This window comes from Notamacropus eugenii, chromosome 1 (genome assembly GCF_028372415.1).
Source record: "Notamacropus eugenii isolate mMacEug1 chromosome 1, mMacEug1.pri_v2, whole genome shotgun sequence".
Taxonomy (NCBI): domain Eukaryota; kingdom Metazoa; phylum Chordata; class Mammalia; order Diprotodontia; family Macropodidae; genus Notamacropus; species Notamacropus eugenii.
This window is the reverse complement of record NC_092872.1, coordinates 726,987,927-727,007,665: the sequence shown is the minus strand read 5'-3', so window position 1 is coordinate 727,007,665 and position 19,739 is coordinate 726,987,927. Positions and strand designations below refer to the sequence as shown.

Here is a 19,739-nt window from a genome sequence, read left to right as displayed (position 1 = left end):
GGAAGAGAAAGGAAGAAATGGAATGGGGAAAATTATCTCAAAATTTTAAGACAAGAAAGAGCTTTTTCAAGGAGAGAAAAGGTGGGGAGATGAGAGGGAAAAAGTGAAGCTTATTCTCATCACATTTGGCTTAAGGAGGGAATAACATGCACACTAAATTTAGTGTGAAAAATCTATCTTATGCTACAGGAAAGTAGGGGAGAAGGGGATAAGTGAGGTGTGGAGGGGATGACAGAAGGGAGGGCAAATGTGAGGAGGGAAGTAAACACTTTCAGTGAGGGACAAAGCCAAAAGAGAGAACAGAATTAGTGGGGGACAGGATAGGATGGAGAGAAATATAGTTAGTACTTCACAACATGACTATTATGGAAGTCTTTTCCATGACTACACATGTATGGCCTATATTGAATTTCTTGCTTTCTCAGTGGGGATAGGAGGAAGGGAAAGAAGTTGGAACTCAACGTTTAAAGAACAAATGTTAGAATTGTTTTTGCATGCAACTGGGAAATAAGAAATACAGGTAATGGGGTACAGAAATCTATCTTGCCCTACAAGAGAGAAGATGGGGATAAGGGAAGGGAAGGGTGTGATAGAAGGGAGGGAAAATTGGGGGAAGGGGTAATCAGAATGCACTGTGCCTTGGAGTGGGAGGAGGGGAGAAATGGGGAGAAAATTTGGAACTCAAAATCTCGTGGAAATGAATGTTGAAAACAAAAAATAAAGTTTCAAAAACACCACACTCTCACCTGGCTATATTTTTACAAGGAATGTATTGCAGCTTCAGTATTGGGAATATAGTATATTTGACATATCAAATGATAGCCATCAAAAACATATTTGACCTATCATATCAATAATGTAATTGATATGCCAGTAACAAAAGCAATAGAAGTAATGATTTTATCAATATGTGCAGAAAAAGCTTTTGGCACAATAAAGTACCCATGACTATCAAAAGTACTAGAATGTATAGAAATAAATGGAGCTTTTGTTAAAATGATATTTTAAGTAGCATTTTTCTAAAACTTAGAGTAAGCATTATTTGAAATGGGGACAAGATCAAGGGTACAGCAAGGATGTCCATTATCCCCATTTCTCTTCCATATTGTACTGGAAAATAGTTGCATTACCTTACATTCAGAAACTGAATTATTTGAAGTTTAGAAAGATCTGACTTGGAAGGAATTTTTGATGTCTCATAAGATATGAAATGCAAAAGTCCTTCCCACACTCCATACATTCATGAGGAATATCACCAAGATGATTTCACTGATGGGCATCAAGTACTGTCCTCTATCTAAAGGCCATCCTACATGCATTATATTCTTACGGTTTGTTCCCTTAATGAATTCTTTGGTGTTGAGTAAGCTGTATCCTCACTCTGAAGGTCTTCCCACATTCATTAAATTCATAAGATTTCTATTCAGTATGAATTTTTTTGATGTCAAGTAAGATCTGCATTATAGTAAAAAGCTTTCCCATACTCCTTACATTTATTAAGGGTGTCTCCAGTATGAATTCTTTATGTATAGAAAGATACACCCTCCTCACATAGGCCTTTCCACATTCATATAGTTTCTCTCCACTATGCATTCTTTGATGTCGAGTAAGATCAAAGTTCTAGAGAAAAACTTTCATACAATCCTTATATTCATAAGGTTTCTCTCCAGTATGAATAATCTGATGCAGAGCTAGGAATTTCTTGCTCCTGAAGGTTTCCATATGTTCACTACATTTATAAGACTTCCCTCCAGTATGAATTCTTTGATGTACAAGTTGTAGAGAAAAATCCTCCCTACATTCCTTACATTCATAACGCCTTCCTACAGTATGAATTCTGATGATCATGAGACTTCCTCCTTAAAAGTCATTCCACATTTACCACATTCATAATGTTTCCTTGCAGTATGAGTTCTGTGATGCACTGTATGTTCTGTCTTATCCCTAAAGGCCTTTCCACATTCACTGCAATTATAAGGGTTTTCACCGATATGAATTTTTTGATGTGGAGTTAAGATCTGACTTGAAATGGAAATACTTCCCACAGTCCTTATATTCATCACAAGTCCCTCCAGTATGAAATCTCTGATGACCAGTTAGATGGTCCTTCCTCCTGATGGCCTTCCCATATTCACAATAATCATAAGGATTCTATTCCATATGAATTCTGTGATGCAATGCAAGTTGTGCATTATATCTAAAGGCCCTTCCACATTCGCTACAGTCTTAAGTTTCCTCTCTAGTATGAACCCTGTGATGGACTATAAATTGTGTCTTACTCCTGAAGGCCTTCCAGCATTCACTACATACATAAAGTTTCTCTTCAGTATGAATTCTGTGATGCCCTGTAAGCTGTGTCTCATCCCTGCAGGCATTCCCACATACCCTACATTCATAAGTTTCTCTAATTATGGCATGTTGGAGCTGCTATATTTTTGTACTTATAGATCCTTTCCCTTTTTCTTTGATCTCTTTGGGATACAGATGTAGTAGTAGTACTGCTGTGTCATAGGCTATGCAGTTTTATAGCCCTTTGCGCAAAATTCCAAATTGTTCACAGAATAATTGGACTAGTTTTGAATTGTGCATTAGTGTCCCTATTTTTCCACATCCCCTCCAGAATCTGTCATCTCCCTTTTCTGTCACACTGGCCAATCTGAGGTAATGTGACATGTCTTTAAAATTGTTTTCAATTTCTCTATAAACAGCAGTGATATAGTAGACTTTTTCATTATTATTGATCTTAATTTCTTCATTGAAAACTCCCTGCTTGGAGTCCTTAACCATAATGGGAATCTTATTCATATTTTGATGTGTGTCACTAATTAGATGACAAGGTATTTGGCTACCATGAGGTCATAAATAGTTCATTCTACTGTTTACCTGCATAACAATTCAGAGCACTAGGCAGAAATCATATTACATCAACATCTCATGAAAAGTGAGTCAACAGCTTGTTAAAAGAGACACAAAAAATGCTGAAGAAAATAACACCTTTAAAAATAGGCTAACTCAACTGGCAGAAGAGATCCAAAAAGCCAATGAGGAGAAGAATGCTTTAAAAAGCAGAATTAGGTCAATGGAAAAGGAGGTTGAAAAGCTCACTGAAGAAAATAGTTCTTTAAAAATTAGAATGGAGCAGTTGGAAGCTAATGACTTTATGAGAAATGAAGAAATTACAAAATAAAACCAAAAGAATGAAAAAATAGAAGACATGAAATATCTTGCTGGAAAAACAATTGACCTGGAAAATAGATCCTTATCCCCATCTTCTCTCTTGTAGGGCAAGATAGATTTCTATACCCCATTACCTGTATTTCTTATTTCCCAGTTGCATGCAAAAACAATTCTAACATTTGTTCTTTAAACGTTGAGTTCCAACTTCTTTCCCTTCCTCCTATCCCCACTGAGAAAGCAAGAAATTCAATATAGGCCGTACATGTGTAGTCATGGAAAAGACTTCCATAATAGTCATGTTGTGAAGTACTAACTATATTTCTCTCCATCCTATCCTGTCCCCCACTAATTCTGTTCTCTCTTTTGATGCTTTCATTGAACTAAGGTGATGCCAAATCTTTACACTCCACAGTGGATACCTGAATAAATAGGTACATAAGAGGCACCAGGAACACAGTTCAGATTACATTATTTCTCAAGCACCATCAACACTTACTCATCACACATTAAGCTCTAAATAAGCAAATCTAAAGAAGCAATCAATGGATTGCATCTAGAGATCAGAATCAGTCTAGTCAGCTAGGGGAATCATCCCACACTCCTTATAGTCGTGAAGGCTCACTCTAGTTTCAATTCTCCAATGGACGTAGTGTCCTCCATGTAAAGGCTTTTCTATATGAATTACACTCTTTAAGGTTTCTGTCCTGAATAAATTCTTTGGTGCTGAGTAAGTTGTATCCTCACTTTAAAGGCCTTTCCACATTCATTACATTAATAAGGTTTCTCTCCAGTATGAATTTTGTGATGCATTGTAAGGTCTGTCTTATGCCTGAAGACCTTCCCACATTCACCACATTCATAAGGTTTTTCTCTAAATTCTGTAATGCTCTGTAAGGTGTGTCTCATCACTGAAGGCCTTTCCACATTCACTACCTTCATAAGGTTTCTCCCCAGTATGAATTCTCTGATGCAATGTAAGATTTGATTTATACCTGAAGGCCTTCTCACATCCGCTACATTTATAAGGTTTCTCTCCAGTATGAACTCTGTGATGAACTGTTAAGATGTGTCGTTACTGACGGCCTTTCCACATTCACTACATTTATAAGGTTTCCCTCCAGTATGAATTCTATAATGCACTCTAAGTTCTGTTTTATCCCTGCAGGCCTTTCCACATTCACTACATTCATAATGTTTCCTTCCACTATGAATTCTCTGATGCACAGTAAGACTTGACTTCTGCCTGAAGGTCTTTCCACATTCATTACATTCATAAGGTTCCTTTCCAGTACGAATTGTCTGATACTCTGTAAGTTTAGTCTTATCCCTGAAGGTCTTCCCACATTCAATACATTCAAAAGGTTTCTCGCAAGTATGAATTCTGTGATGCACTGTAAGTTGTTTCTTGTATCTGTAGACCTTCTCGCATTCATTACATTTATAAGGTTTCTCTCCAGTATGAATTCCATAATGTGCTATAAGTTCTATCTTATCCCTGCAGATCTTTCCACATTCACTGCTTTCATAAGATTTCTCTCCAGTATGAATTTTTTGATGTTGAATAAGATATGAGTTGTAGAGGAAAGTGTTCTCACACTCCTTACATCTAATAAAGATGTCTCTAGTATGACCTCTCTGATGCACAGCAAGATGCTCCTTACTCCATAAAGTCTTCCGATATTTATTACATTCCAAAGGTTTATCTCCTGTAAATTCTCTGCCCTCTGAAAGGAAGAAAAAGAAGCTGGTTAACCCTGCCTTTATTATCCCTTCCCCAGGTTCTTTAGTTGCTCAAAGGTCTTAGAGCTATTCTCTTGCTTTCTCAGTTGAGAAGGCTAGTTTCACTACTCTTTCACAAAGAATCAATTTGTCTTACTTGAAAGAATGATGACTCCAAATAACATGTAAATGATTTGACTGAGGATGAATTTATCTGGAGGGATGAATGACCCCTTACTCTTCTTTAATTTGATGACATTTGACTGGAATAAGACTTCAAAAAAAACAAGATGACTCTGACACTTGTAAATGTATCCTTATCATCTGAGGTAAAAATAGGAGGAGAAAAGACAGAACAGGAATAAAACAGGGAACTGAACTTAGACTCAGGAAGAGAAACAGATGCATGAAGTAAATACAATTAGGAAAGAATACAAGGGGGAAAATGCAACAATTGTTGACAAGAAGTTCCTTTAAAAATCCAGCATATCTACTTCACAAGGGATTGATTGAAATCTGTAGTTTTTGAGAGGAGAAATTCTCAGTAAAATCTTTACACAACAGCTTTTTGTGAAACAGGAAAACACTGAAAACCTGTAGGTCTAAGAGACAGGTTTGACCCTACATAAATCCTGTCATAGGAACATATTATTTCATGATTTCAAAGCATAAAAAAACAGAATGACATATAACATGACAGAATGAAGAAACAGGAATGTTGTTGGGAGTAACTATTTTTAAAAGTAATAGCAAAATACAAAAGAAAAGAAACTATCAGAAGAGAACTAAGAAGCAAAAAGGGCACATGACTTAATATCTTAAATAATGTCCTTCCTTTCAAAGGGAGAATGAATTCATCCATGTGAAGCAGGAAAATGCCTGCTTAAGAGAAGATAATCTTCAAGGAACAGAAGACAAATAACTGTCTTGTAGTAAGGCAACAACTTTCTTTGAGAGTGGAAGTAGATTTCAGTAAAGAGATAAGTAAAAGGAAGGTAACTTCTTGAGCTCAAAAAATGAAGTTTGAAAGTCTCAGCTCTTCTCAAGAGGGCTGAGAAGCTTTGATAGACCACTGTGTTCAACATTTTACAAGAACTTTGACCTAAAAGGACCAATGGATCCCTAACTTGCAATGACCCATCTGCTTGGTTTTTATGTAGTCACCTGCACAGCTGCTTCTGAGAATGTGTCTCAGGCATCCAAGATGCTTCCTTTCTTCTCAACTGGTAGATTATATTTGGTTTGGAAAATTGCAAATTCTGTTCAATGAAAATGAAAAAGTGCTAGGGAATCATCTCAGAGTTCCATCATAAAACAGATAAATGAAATATTCCTTCCAACTCTTAGTGGAAAGGTGGGAGATGAAGGGTACTAAAATATATCTTCTACCACCACGGGCACTAGGTTACTTGATTTTGACTGAGATTTTTGTTTTTCAAACATGTGGGGCTCAATGTGCTGAGTGGGAGGAGAAGCAGGGTTTGCTTTTCTTTTCAGGTGTCAGGTGGAGATGAAACTACATTTTTTAAAAAGTAACCATAAAACTTGATAAAAGCATTCAAAACTAGTTTAAGCCCTCTTTGGGAAACAAAGTAAGCATGCTAAGAAGATCTCAAGGACAGTACAAATCACCACCAATGCACACTCTACAAGATGGGAGAATGGATAACTGGGTAGGACTTAAGAAAAACTAGTTCAATTCACTCACTCCCTGCTTAGATTGTGGGAACACTGTGTATGACAAAACCTACATTGGGATTAAAAAGACAATGTTGGATCTGAAGCAACAGAGAGGGGAAGATACATTATGCAGGATAATAACAAATCAAGAAATCATTTTCTAAGCCTACTAAACAAAGACTATTTTTCCAAAATACCAAAAAAAAAAAAAAAATCACTGGAGTGAGGAAATGTGAAAAAGAAACGTAGCTAAGGAAATGTCTGATGAACCCAGTAGGAGAGGCCTAAAAACATACATAAAGTACATCAGACCTGATGAATGATGATGATGATCATGATGATCCAGATGATAACAAGAGAGTCTATTATTTAAACCATATTACCATTATGTAAGGGCAGTGTCAGTTCAGGGAAGGCTAGTACCTCTTTTGTGAGGGCTGATGAGCCCTTTTCAGGGCTGCTTTCTACCTTTGGTGTCTACCTGGTCCACCTAGCACTCCTCTAGGGCCCCAAACTCTCCCATGTACAGCGGCCACACTATGGTAAAACGTTTGAGCAGATGGGCTAAAGCAGGATGGGAATAACCAAGGTGTCTCAAATCTGTTGGTGATTTAGGGGACTGGGGGGTGGCCCCTAAGGATGTAGAAATGTCCCTGGTGGAATGGGTGGATGGGAACAATTTGTTCCAGTGGTCACGAAGGCAACTGAAGCAGGTGCTGTCGAGTGCTTAGAGCCTGGTTAGACAGTGAAGACAGCAAGGCAATCCACCGCAGCTTGAGTTATCATCAGTCCTTTTGACTCTCATCTTGCCACTGGACGGTGATGACAACTTATGCAGAAATCTAAAGACATGACCCAGACCACTTTACCATTTCAATGGATCTCAAAGTCCTGTGGCACAAGGCAAATGTTGAAGCAGCAAATACAGATAAACCAAGAGCTACAGTCCCAACCCTGCAAACAGCCAGCCCACACCACAGGGTCATCTTCTTACTGGAAGCAGCAGTGGGGTTTGCCAGCCCCAAGGGAGTCTCAGTAGCCTTTTAGGGATCACAAGGCTCACTTCCTGGTGACAAGCATTCAAATTCGACTATAGACTAGAGCACAACTATGGAGGTCTGCCCACATTGTTCCAATGCCAAAACTATGCTTTCCAAAAGCACTATTTTATGGAGTACTCACATAGGGAAGCCCTAACATGGTGGTCAGAAGAAGTGATACAAGGACACTGTCAGGATCTCTCTAAAGAACTTTGGAATTCACTGGGTCTCCTGGGAGACACCAGCCCAAGACGGCCAAGCCTAGCGGCCTGTGGGCTACCCGAGTCTTCTTACCTCAGCTCCCGAGGTCTTCGGCTGGGCAAAACTGGATGCTCATATGAGAGAAAGGACGTTCCAGAGTCGAACAAGGGTTGAGCTTTATTTCAGGGATTCAGTTACAAGTGCAGGGGATAGGGGGAAAGAGAGAGATATCTCCCAAAGAGGCAAAGATCTACAATAAGGGCTTAGGAATAAAAGTGTAAGTGGGGAGAGAGGGGGAGGGGGGAGAAAGAGAGAGGAAAGTGAGGAGCCTAGTAAGCTCACACGTGGTCCTTCGCCCAAGAGACTTTTTCAGGCTTTCCTGAACCTACTTAAGCCCTTTGCCCATAGTTTACATATCAATATCGAGCCTGTTAGGAGACAACAGGTGTGCCCAATCCAGGACGACCTCGAGGGCAGGGAGACTCCACCCAACACGTATCTCCCGGGGAGAGGCAGAAATACCCTAGCCGAACTAGCTCAGTCTGACCTTCTCGAATCCCAGCTGTTCATGGAGGGCCTCCTAAGACTCTAAGATTTAGAAGTCCCACTTTTACCCGCCCGAGACCATCCACACGGATCTGAACTTCCAACCCTAGCACAAGACCACCAACATGGCCTGCCCTCATCAAGGAAAGCACTGTGCTCTATGAGAAAACCAGAATGGAAGTAGCTCAAAAGAAAGACATGTGCTAACTGAGAGAATCCATTCCAAATGTTCACATGGACGATTTGTGCCACACTTGTGGGCGAGCATTCCCAGCTCACACTCATGTGATCAGCCAGTCAGACACACTGCACCTGGACTCTAACACAGCCATGTCATTTTGGTCCCCATGGAGAATGATGGACAACAGCCAACTGCTACTATATTGGAAGAATGTGCCACAATCAAATTCACTAGCCTAGGCTTTACAGAATGGACCCTCTTTTGCACACTTGGTAAATGGCCCCTTCTGCAGTCCTGCAGCACCTCACCCCATTCAACAAGACCTTTCAGGGACACATGACAGTGGCTAAGCAATGAAGCACATTAGACACTCCTCTCACAACAGCTGGATCCTGTCTGTCTCCTTTTCCTGAATCCACCTCCTGCTGACAACTTCTGGGGCTCTCCTTCCTAGGTCCAAGTTCATCATTCTTCAAGGAGAAAACAAAACCTAAGGGAGATTTCAGTTGTAGAGCTTCCTCCCACATGTCCCTCCCTATCACCAGCATCCCATCCACCCTGAAACATGGTCTTCACTCTTCTCATCTTGCCTCAAGTCAGGCTTTGAAAAGCTTTTTGGAACATTGATCTCCACAATCATTTCTCAGGCTTATTGTCTCTCCACGAATCTTTCTTCACACTGATGTCTTCTTTTATTCGTCCTTAATTAGTTGTAATTTTAAAAAAGGACAAAGAAAATACAAGGCTCTCCTGCACGTGGGGAGAGGACAAACGGGGGTCTCAGGGGTCATTTAGCTCTCAATCTGATTCCCTCGTGGCCACAATTTCTAGGGTTACAGCACACGACGCAGAACCGTACCCCGGGGTCTCTCTGCTCTCACTGGGTGTCAGGAGAGCAGCGGGAGGCACTCACCTGTCCAGGCCTGGCTGTCAGCACAGGGGCCATCCCTCTTCCTGCAGGCTCCCCCCCACTGGGCACAGGACACGCGGGGCAGGGCTGGGGAGGGAAGGAGAACGGTGAGAAGCAGGGGCCACGCTGGGGGTCTGCCCGGCTCGGGGACCAGGAATCGCCACTTCTACCCTTGGGTGGGGGGGTATCAGAGAGGGAGGGGGTGCAGGGGGGCGGGGCAATGTCTCTTTAGAACCAAACCTGGAGGGCTTGGGACCCTCTCAGCAGGGGGCCACACGGACACCCGGGGACATCCGGGAAGGCTTCCCGCACGAGGGTGCACCGGAGGATGCCGGGGGGAGATGAGGTCACAGGGAGGGCCGGACTGAGGAACACACGGGTCCACGTGGGTTGCACTTGCCCTCGGACCCGGGCACCGCGGGAGGACCGCGGCCGGAAGGGGCAGGACCGCACCCGGTCATGGGACGCGGGCGTCACCGAGGGAGGATTAGAACCCGCCCCCCACTAGGGCCGCCCCCGAGGCCCTCCAAGCCCTCCGGGGCTTCCTACCTCTCAGGAGGACGCCCCTCCCCTTCTCGTGACGTCCCACCCTGTCCCCGGGGCCCCGACCCCGCCGCACCCCCGCAGCCGGCCTCCGCCTGGGTCTGGGCCCGCTCTCCGCTGCCCCTCAGCCCCGCACACCTCAGCTCAAGTCCGAGAAGGGGAAGGAAGAACCGGGAGGAAACTAGGGGGAAGTGACGTCAAAGGCGGAAGTCCCCTCCTCCGTCCTTGGGCGCGGAACATGGCCCTGAGGTGCTGCGCATGCCTGGAGCCCGGCCCTTCCTCCTGCCTGAAAGGCGGCCCCGCCCCTCCCGGCCCCGCCCCCTCCCCTTTCCTAGTCCAGGCCAGAGGAAATATACAGTCGGCATTTACCTGGAGCTCCCCGCGTCCCGGGCCCTGTTAAGTCCTTTGCGAGGACTTTCTCTTCGGGACCTCACCACAACCCTGGGCTGCTGATGCTTTCATACACGCCTCTTATATGTGTGGAAACTGGGGTGAAGGGACTGGCCCAGGGCCACACAGCCAGCTTCTTGGGAGCTTCTTTTATGAGATAAATTTCCCCATTTCTACTTTTTATTCACAAGAACAGAGGTCAAGCACTTCACTGGAACCGATGGGAAACAAACGTCAAGGTGGCCCCCCAGTTGTTTTAGAAAACAGTGATCCCCAAAATCATTAGGTACTGACCCAGAAACAGAGTGGCACATCACTGGAAGCATTAGCTACCCAATACACTGCAGTAAATGACCAGTCACCTGGTGCTAGATAAATGCAAACACATAAGCTATTGGGACAGGAACTCACTCTCTGAGAAAACCTGCTGGGAAAACTGGAAAGCAGGTTGGCTGAAAGTAGGTGTAGAACAACATCTCCCATATCAAATACCAAAATAAAGTCAAAATGGGTACATGATTTGGACTTAAAGGGTCATGGCAAGGGCAAATTAGGGGAGCATGGAAAATTTTACCTGTCAGATCTGAGTAAAGGAAGAATTGATGACTAAACAGGAGAGAGAACAACATGGAACATAAAATAGATTCTTTTGATTATACTCAAGTGTTTTCCAGAAAGAGAATGAATGCAACCAAGATTAGAAGGAAAGCAGGAAACAGAAAAAAAAAATCATTATAGCAAGTTTCTGTGATAAAGACTTCACTTCTGAAATATGTAGACAACCAAAATTTATAACAAGTCATTCCCCAATTGACAAACAAGATGTGATACATGATTGTGATAGGATACTACTGTGATCTAAGAAATGAGGAGGAGGATAGTTTCAGAAAAAGCTGGAAAGACTTATTATAATGCCCTTTACTTCCTCCTGTCTCCACAACATACATTGTAAGAGATGATTAATTAGACCCCTGTTTTATATGATTCCATGAGGTTGGTCACCAGAAGGTCTCAAACTGGACCACAGAGCTGTGAAGTGAGCCCTGTAAGTTCACTTGCTGGATCATAGGAAGATAACTAGAATGCCTTCACCTTTGTTTTTCCTTGTTATGGAGACCACGTCCAGCATGGTGGAGGTAACTCAAGTATGTGGAAAGTTCCCCAGCTATTTTTGTTGCCCCTCACACCTTTATCATCCCTATATTGCCCAACATGGAGAAATGACCATGGGCACTAGACCAACAAATAGCCCTGGCTGCCAGCCTGTACCCTGCCTTTCAGTCTAAGGGTGTGCTCATCAGGACCACCTGAAAAACGTACAAAAACTTCTGCAAGGATGATTCCACTCACCATTGACACATGGAGCATTCACAGGCTTATAGACAACACATAATCCAGTAGACCTGAAAGACAAATAGCTCTTATTCCAAGAGAACACAGAAGGCATCACATCCAAAGAGCAGCTCTGAGTCAAACAAGGCTGGTAAAAGAAGGCCACCTTACTGAAGTCAGGGCAGAATACACATTTTCCTGGAGTGGCCACCGAGAAGAGTAACATCCTGAAGCTTGTACAGGTTTCACAATCAAAACTAATCAAGGCAACACACTGGGATGTTTAGAAAAAGAGTGATGAAGAGATTCATTACAATTCCATTGCCACTTGCAGGACAAGACCATGTCACCTTCATCACTGCTAATGCTCCCACCATGATGAACCCTGATGAGGTCAAAGAAAAATTTTATGAAGATCTAGAGAGCCTTATCTTTAATGTGCCAAAACAGGACAAGCTTGTCATACACTTGTTATATAACATGATAAACCAAGTCTGGGTGACTTTAATGCTAGAATAGGGTCAGACTACCAGACATGGCAGGGAGGCCTTGGGAGGAATAAAGTTAGAAACAGCAACAGCAGTGGTCACTTACAACTGAAGAATGGTGTGTCTCATGACCTCCTGATCAACAACACTGTCTTCTCTTTCCCTAAACACAAGGAAACTTCATGGATGCACCCTCACAGCAAACACTGGCATTTAGTAGACCATGTGACTGGAAGGAGAAGAGACAGACAGGATGTGAGACTGATGAAGGCAATGTGTAGTACAGATTGCTGGACTGATCACAGACATCCTCTCTAAATTACATATTCACATTCAACAAAAGCTGCAGCCCCAAGACAAAATGCATACTAGAAGAATCAATGTCAACAGATCAAAGCCCTTCTCCAAGCAGGAAGTTTCTTGCTAACTTGGAGGGAAAGTTGAGGCAACACACAACTGGCAACAAGAGAGCAGAAAAGGTGTGGGCAGCTTTTAGAGACTGGATGCACTGCACTGCATTGACTTATCTGTGTCAAAATCACTCACAAACATCACCTAACTGGAAAAACGAAAACTCTGTCACTTTTGTCCCTGTTTACTTCTGGTATCCAGTTCCTGCTGACAATTTTTGGGTTCTCATTCCTAGGTCCAAGTTCTTCATTCTTCAATGAGAAAACAAAAGGCAAGGAAGGTTTAACTTGTATATCTTTCTCACAGATTTTCCTTCTTATCACCCCATCGTCACCCTTATCCACCCATCACACCTGAAACAGGATCTTCACTAGGCTCTGATCTTGCCGCCAGGCTATGTTTTTAAAAGCTTTTTGTAATGTTTTCCACCAAAATAATCTCTTTCAGCCTTCGTTGTTTCTCCACTAAGCCTTTTTTTAAATATTGCTCTATTTCTTTTTTTATCCATCCTCAATTGATAGTTATGAAAACATTTTTATTTTCAGGAGTAGTCACGCTTCAAGTCAACAGGCTATTAAAAATTACAGCTAAATCTCCAGTGCAAGTCTTCTGATACACAACCTAATCTTTTCCTTGTACTCTGCTGCCTCTTCATTCTCTAGTTTAATTCACTTTAACACAACGTTTACCCAAAAAGTAGATAGGCATCAAAAACCTGAGTCTTAAATTCTTATCATACATTGAACAAAAAAGGTATGACATATCAGGGTACCAGGATGAAAGAAGGCCCATACCAAAAGAGATTCTTCTCATCCTTCTTCATTCAGTCTAAGGAAGGAGAGTCACCCTTTACAAAACTGTTTTCTACCACTTCCACTTCCCCCTCCACATTGGAGGGGCAAAAAATAGGCAAAATCCCAGTAATAACAATTCACAGGAATTGCCCACTTCCAACATATGAGGAAAACTCAGTGCCACAGAATGGATCCTTTTAAATTGTGGTGCTGGAGAATTTTTTGAGAGTGCCTTGGAGAACAAATAAGTGAAATCTGTAAATATTTAAAGAATTTAATTCAGATCATTCATTAGAACATCAAGTAATAAAGTCAATCACACAAAATATCAGAAGTTGGGTACCATATTTCATCATGAATCCTATTGAAAAAAAAGATTTGTCACTGTGGTGATCAGAGGTTTTAAATCTTTCAGAGTATTTACCTTTACAATATTGTCAATGGATAATTTTTTTTCCTGCTCTGCTTACTTCATTCTACAGTGATTCATACAAGTCTTCCTCGGGTTCTATGAAAATGTTCCTTGTGTGATTACTTATATTACTTTGTAAACCATAATGTGTGCAGCCATGCTACAAATCATGGGAATCTTCTCAGTTTCAGTTCTTTGCCACCACAGAAAGAGCTGCTGGAAATATTTGCATATGGAGGGGTTATTCTTCTTTCTTTGATCCCTTTGCACCTAACAGTAGTATTGCTGGGCCAAGGGTTATGTGGACAGTTTAGTAATATTTCAAATTGCTTTCAAGAAGGGTTGGTCCAAGTTGTACCTCCAGCAGAAAGGGCCATCTCCAGTCTTCCTGATCTCTACCTTGGCACTGAACTCAAATGGTTCCTTAAGAGAAAGTGAGGCTGGTGCCCTTGTACAGCCCTCCCCCTCACTTAAATCCAATTCATTTGCAAGTCATGGCATCATCTTCCTGATGACACGGTCTTCTTCTAGAATGGACAAACAGTAACATGTGAAGAGTCTGAACTGCCCCACTGGAGACCCAAATGCCCAGTTCACCTCCTTCTTCTCCTCTCCCTTTCCTCCTACCTCTCCCTGTGTCCACATGGGCTATTATCCCCTGGGGTGTTACTGGCTAGACTTCATTCTTAAAACCAGACCTTAAACACAACTCACTCTGGCTCTCATGGATTGGGCAACAATAGGTGCCAGCCTAAGCAGCACTTGGTGGTTGTTATTTGGACTCCAGTAACCCATTTTCTATTTAAATACTAATTGTTTCTGTTCTGACCAGAAATCCTGAGGGTTTTCCCCTCCCAGATTAACTTTATTTTTGTTACATAAAAGGGGCAATTCCTCCTCACATTTCTACACCAGCTGTAATCACTGAATAGGGATTAATTTATCTAAACTCCAGTTAATTATTAATTTATGCATCAAACTACTGAAAGTAATTTTTATCATATTATAGTTTAGAAAAGATCCATTTACTATTTCTATTTTTGTTCCATGTATTGCTGAGGTTTTTAGGTCCTAATAACAAGGTCAGGTTTTTTTGTTTTTTTTTTAATATTAATTTTATTCATTTTTAGTGTTCTACAATACTACCACATAACTTAGATTTTTTTCCCCTACCTCTCCTCTCCCTCCCCAAGATGGCATACAATTTTATATTGGATCTACACATACATTCCTATTAAATACATTTTCACTATAATTAGGCTGTGTAGAATTAAAATGAGTGAGAGAAATCATATAACAAACCAAAACACAATACACACACACACACACACAAATGATCTGCTACATTCTGTGATTGAATTCCATAGTTCTTTCTCTGGATGTGGAAGGCATTTTTTTTCAGTTAACAAGGTCAGTTTTGAGGAAGATGACATGCGCAATTGAGAAATATTTACAATCCTTTATATTTTCATTCAATATTCCCCAGAAGTCTATCCCATATAAATTTTTTATAATCTTATTTATCTTTATTTTTCCCTTGTTTATCTTATGGTGACATTTATCTAGGTCCAAAAAGGGTAAACTGAGGTGCCCCACTGGCATAATTTTACTATTTCCTCATGAAATACATTTAACTTTTCCTGTAAAAATTCAGAAACTATGCTACATGATGCACATATACTTCTATTGATATTATGGTACCTTTTGGCAAAATGTAGTTACCCTGAATGTTTCTTTTAATCAGATCAATTTTTACTTTTTACATCTACTTTGTCAGAGACGGTGACTGCTGATTTATTTTTTTTTAACCTTCAAATTTATTTTTTTACTTCAACTCAAGCATAACAGATTTCGCTTTAGTCCCTTAGTTTAACTATGTGTCTCTGTGTTTCAAGCGTGTCTCTTGAAAAATCATTTCAGATTCTGTTTCTAATCCATTCTGCTATCACTTGTTGCATGAGTGAGTTCATCCCATTCACATTCACAGGTTGCAAACTGCATATTTCCCTCCATTCAATAATCTTCTATTTTTCCTTCTTAGTATTCACCCTGTCCCGTCCTTAAATGTCAGATTTGCTTCTGACCACTACCTCCCTCTTCTTACCCTTTCTTTTTCATTGCCCTTTCTCCCCAGAATTGACTCTTTGGTAAGACAAATTTCTGTATCCTCCTAAATATGTATATATATTTTTCCTCTGTGAAGCAGTTCAGACAAAGAGGTTTAAGTGATGTCTGTTCACCCCACCGCGTTTGCCCATACATATTAAAAACTCTTCCCTGTGTGCCAATTTTATGAGATAAATTCCCCCATTTCTAGTTTTTTATTCGCAAGAAAAGATCAAGAACTTCAACAGAATCACTGAGGGAAAAATGTGAAGGTGGTCTACTGGTACTGGATTTAACACTGTATTAGAAAACAATAATCATCAAAATAAGTGAATGCTGATTATGAAATATAGTCATAGTTTAGTGGAATAGATTAGGTACACAATAAATGGTAGGAAATGACCATACTAATTTAGTTAATCTTGTTCTGTTTAATGAAATTCACATAGGTCTTGCCAGATTTTGCCAAAACCATCCCCTTCATTTGTTAAAGCAAAATAATATTCCATCCCAATCATATATATACAATATTTCAACCACTCAGCAACGGATGTTCATCGCTGAAATTTCCAATTTTTTGCCACCACAAAAAGAACCAGTATAAATATTTTTGGACATACCTGTACTTTCCCTTTTTCTTTCATCTCTTTGGGATACAAACCTACTAGTGGTATTGCTGTGGCAAATGGTATGAAGAGTTTTAGAGCCCTTTGAGTACAGTTCCAAATTGTTCTCCAGAAGAGTTGGACCAGCTCTGAATTGTGCATTAGTATCCTGATTTTTCCACATCCCCTCTAGAGTCTGTCAGTTCTCTTTACCATAATGTTGGCCTAACTGAGAAAGTGTGACATATTACTTCAAAGCTATTTACATTTCTGTAATCAATACTGATTCGGAGCACTCTTTCATCATTACTGATTGCGTCGATTTCTTCACCAGAAAATCTCTTTATATTCCTTATCCATAATGGGAACCTTATTCATATTATCATGTGTTTCACTAAGAAGATGACAAGGCATTTAGCTATCATAAGGTCATAGATGATCCTGCTATTTACCTACACTTCAATGAACTTCTTCCCTTTGACATTCAGAGCAATGGGCAGAAATCACATTGCTTCAACCTCTGCTACAAAGGATGTTTTGTTTTAGCTGAGGTGACTCTAAATCTTTACACTCAACAATGGCTACCTAAATGAAGAGGAGCAAAAGCTGCAGCAGCAACATCAGGAACACATCTCACATTATCATATATTCCTCAAGTATCGTCAACAATTATTCATCACACATTAGGCTCAGACTCATCTCATGGCCAACAGGTCATCCCCAAGTGTCTTTCATGCCATGTGCCCAGGGATCAAAGTCAATACTAGGGATCTCGCAATACCACCATCCACTCAGTAACCTCTGCCTCAGCAAGCATAATCTCTCCTGCCCTCAAGGATAGGGTAACACTAAATCTTTGCCCCTTCAGAGACCTCTACAGAGACTGCTTCTTCTCCCATGATGCCTAAATAAGGAATCTCTGAACTGCTTCTAGTGACTCAGAATCACAATCTAGTCAGCTGGGAGAATCTTCCCATACTACTTATAATCATGAAGAATCACTTTACTATGAATTGTCTGATGGACATAAAGTACTATCCATAGTCTTCCCAAACTCAAAGGCTTCTCTCCAGAATTAATTCTTTGATGCTCAGCAAGTTGTGTCTTCAGGCTGAAGGTCTTCCCATATTCATTGCATTCACAAGGTTTCTGCAGTATGAATGTTCACATGTTGAATAAAAGATACATTTAGGCCTAAGACCTTCCTTTATGCATTACATCCAGAAGCTATGAATTATTTTAAGTTGAGAAAGATTTGATGTAACAGAAGAACTTCTCATACTACTCACATTCATGAATAATTTCTCCAGTATGAATTCTCTGATAAACAGTTAAGATGTGGCTTCTTCCTAAAGACCTTCCCACATTCACGACATATAAAGATTTTTCTGCAGCATGAATTTTTGATGCCTAATAAGATCTGAATTGCAGTGGAAGGCCTTCCCAAACTGCTTACATTCATGAGGAAACTTAATAGGATTAATTCTCTGATGGACATAAAAGTAGTGTCCTCTACCTCAAGGACATCCTACATGCATTGTACTCTTAAGGTTTCTTTTTTGAATGAATTATTTGGTGTTGAGTAAGTTGTACCCCCACTCTGAAGGTCTTCCCACATTCATTACAGGAATAAGGTTTCTTGTCAGAATGAATTTTTTGATGTCGATTAAGCTGTGAGTTAGAGAGAAAAGCTTTCCTACAATTCTTACATTCATAAGATTTCTCTCCAGTATGAATTCTCTGATGCACAGTAAGAGTTGATTTATTCCTGAATGCCTTTCCACATTCACTGCATTCATAAGGTTTCTCTCCAGTATGAACTCTGTAATGTACTGTAAGTTCTGTCTTATCCCTGAAGGTGTTCTCACATTCACTACATTGATAAGGTTTCTCTCCAGTATGAATTCTGTGATGAACTGTAAGATGTGACTTCCTCCTGAAGGACTTTCCACATTTACTGCATTTATAAGGTTTCTCTCCAGTATGAATTCTGTAATGTACTATAAGTTCTGTTTTATCCCTGAAGGTGTTCTCACATTCACTACATTGATAAGGTTTCTCTCCAGTATGAATTCTGTGATGAACTGTAAGATGTGACTTCCTACTGAAGGCCTTACCACATTTACTACATTCATAAGGTTTCTTTCCAGTATGAATTCTCTGATGCACTGTAAGTTGTCTCCTCCGCCTAAAGGCCTTTCCACATTCCAAACATTCATAAGGTTTTTCTCCAGGATGAATTTCTTGATGGAGAGTAATATCTGAGTTGCATAAGAAACCTTTCCCATACTGGTTACATTCATAACACATATCTCGAGTATGAATTCTGTGATGAAGAGTAAGATATGACTTGCTCCTGAAGGCCTTTCCACATTCACTACATTCATAAGGTTTCTCTCCAGTATGAATTCTCAAATGTGCCATGAGTTGTGGCTTATCCCTGCAGGCCTTCCCACATTCACTACATTCATAAGGTTTCTCTCCAGTATGAATTCTCTGGTGCACTTTAAGTCGTGACTTATATTTGAAGGTCCTTTCACATTCAGCACATTCATAAGGTTTCTCTCCAATATGAAATCTCTGATGCACTCTCAGTTCTGTCTTATTCTTAAAGGTCTTCCCACATTTACTACATTCATAAGGTTTCTCTCCAGTATGAATTCTCTGATGTACTTTCAGTTTTGTCTTATATCTGAAGTCCTTTCCACATTCACTACATTTATAAGGTTTCTCTCCAGTATGAATTCTCTGGTGTACTCTAAGGTGTGGCTTATATCTGAAAGCTTTTCCACATTCACTACATTTGTAAGGTTTCTCTCCAGTATGAATTCTGTGATGCACTATAAGTTGTCCCTTATATCTGAAGGCCCTTTCACATTCATTACATTCATAAGGTTTCTCTCCAGTATGAATTTTCTGATGCACAGCAAGTTGCTTCTTGCTCCTGAAGGCCTTCACACATTCACTACATTCATAAGGTTTCTCTCCAGTATGAATTCTGTGATGCACTGTAAGTTCTGTCTTATATCTGAAGGTCTTCCCACATTCATTACATTCATGAGGTTTATGTCCAGCAAATTCTCTGCTCTCTAAAGGAAGAATAAAGAGTTAGTTAACCCTGCTTTCTTACCCTTTCCCAAGGTATTTAGTTAATCAAAAGTTTTATACCTATTCTCTTGGTTTCTCATTTGAGAAGGCTAGTCT

General features: G+C 40.5%; 1 protein-coding gene across 7 annotated transcripts in view; it reads right to left on the bottom strand.

Moving 5' to 3' along the window:
• Window positions 1-7,973: 7,973 nt before the first annotated feature.
• Window positions 7,974-19,739, bottom strand: part of LOC140522215 (uncharacterized) — a 32,873-nt gene continuing 21,107 nt past the window's right edge. For 6 of the 7 annotated variants that reach the window (XM_072637447.1, XM_072637418.1, XM_072637433.1 and 3 more), the window contains 2 exons: window positions 10,367-19,624; window positions 7,974-9,541 (listed from right to left, as the gene is read on the bottom strand). In XM_072637447.1, coding sequence (XP_072493548.1) covers window positions 18,081-19,624 — 1,544 coding nt within the window. In that variant the 3' untranslated portion in view covers window positions 7,974-9,541; window positions 10,367-18,080. The remainder of the gene's footprint in view (window positions 9,542-10,366; window positions 19,625-19,739) is intronic. The other variant, XM_072637412.1, reaches the window with a different exon arrangement.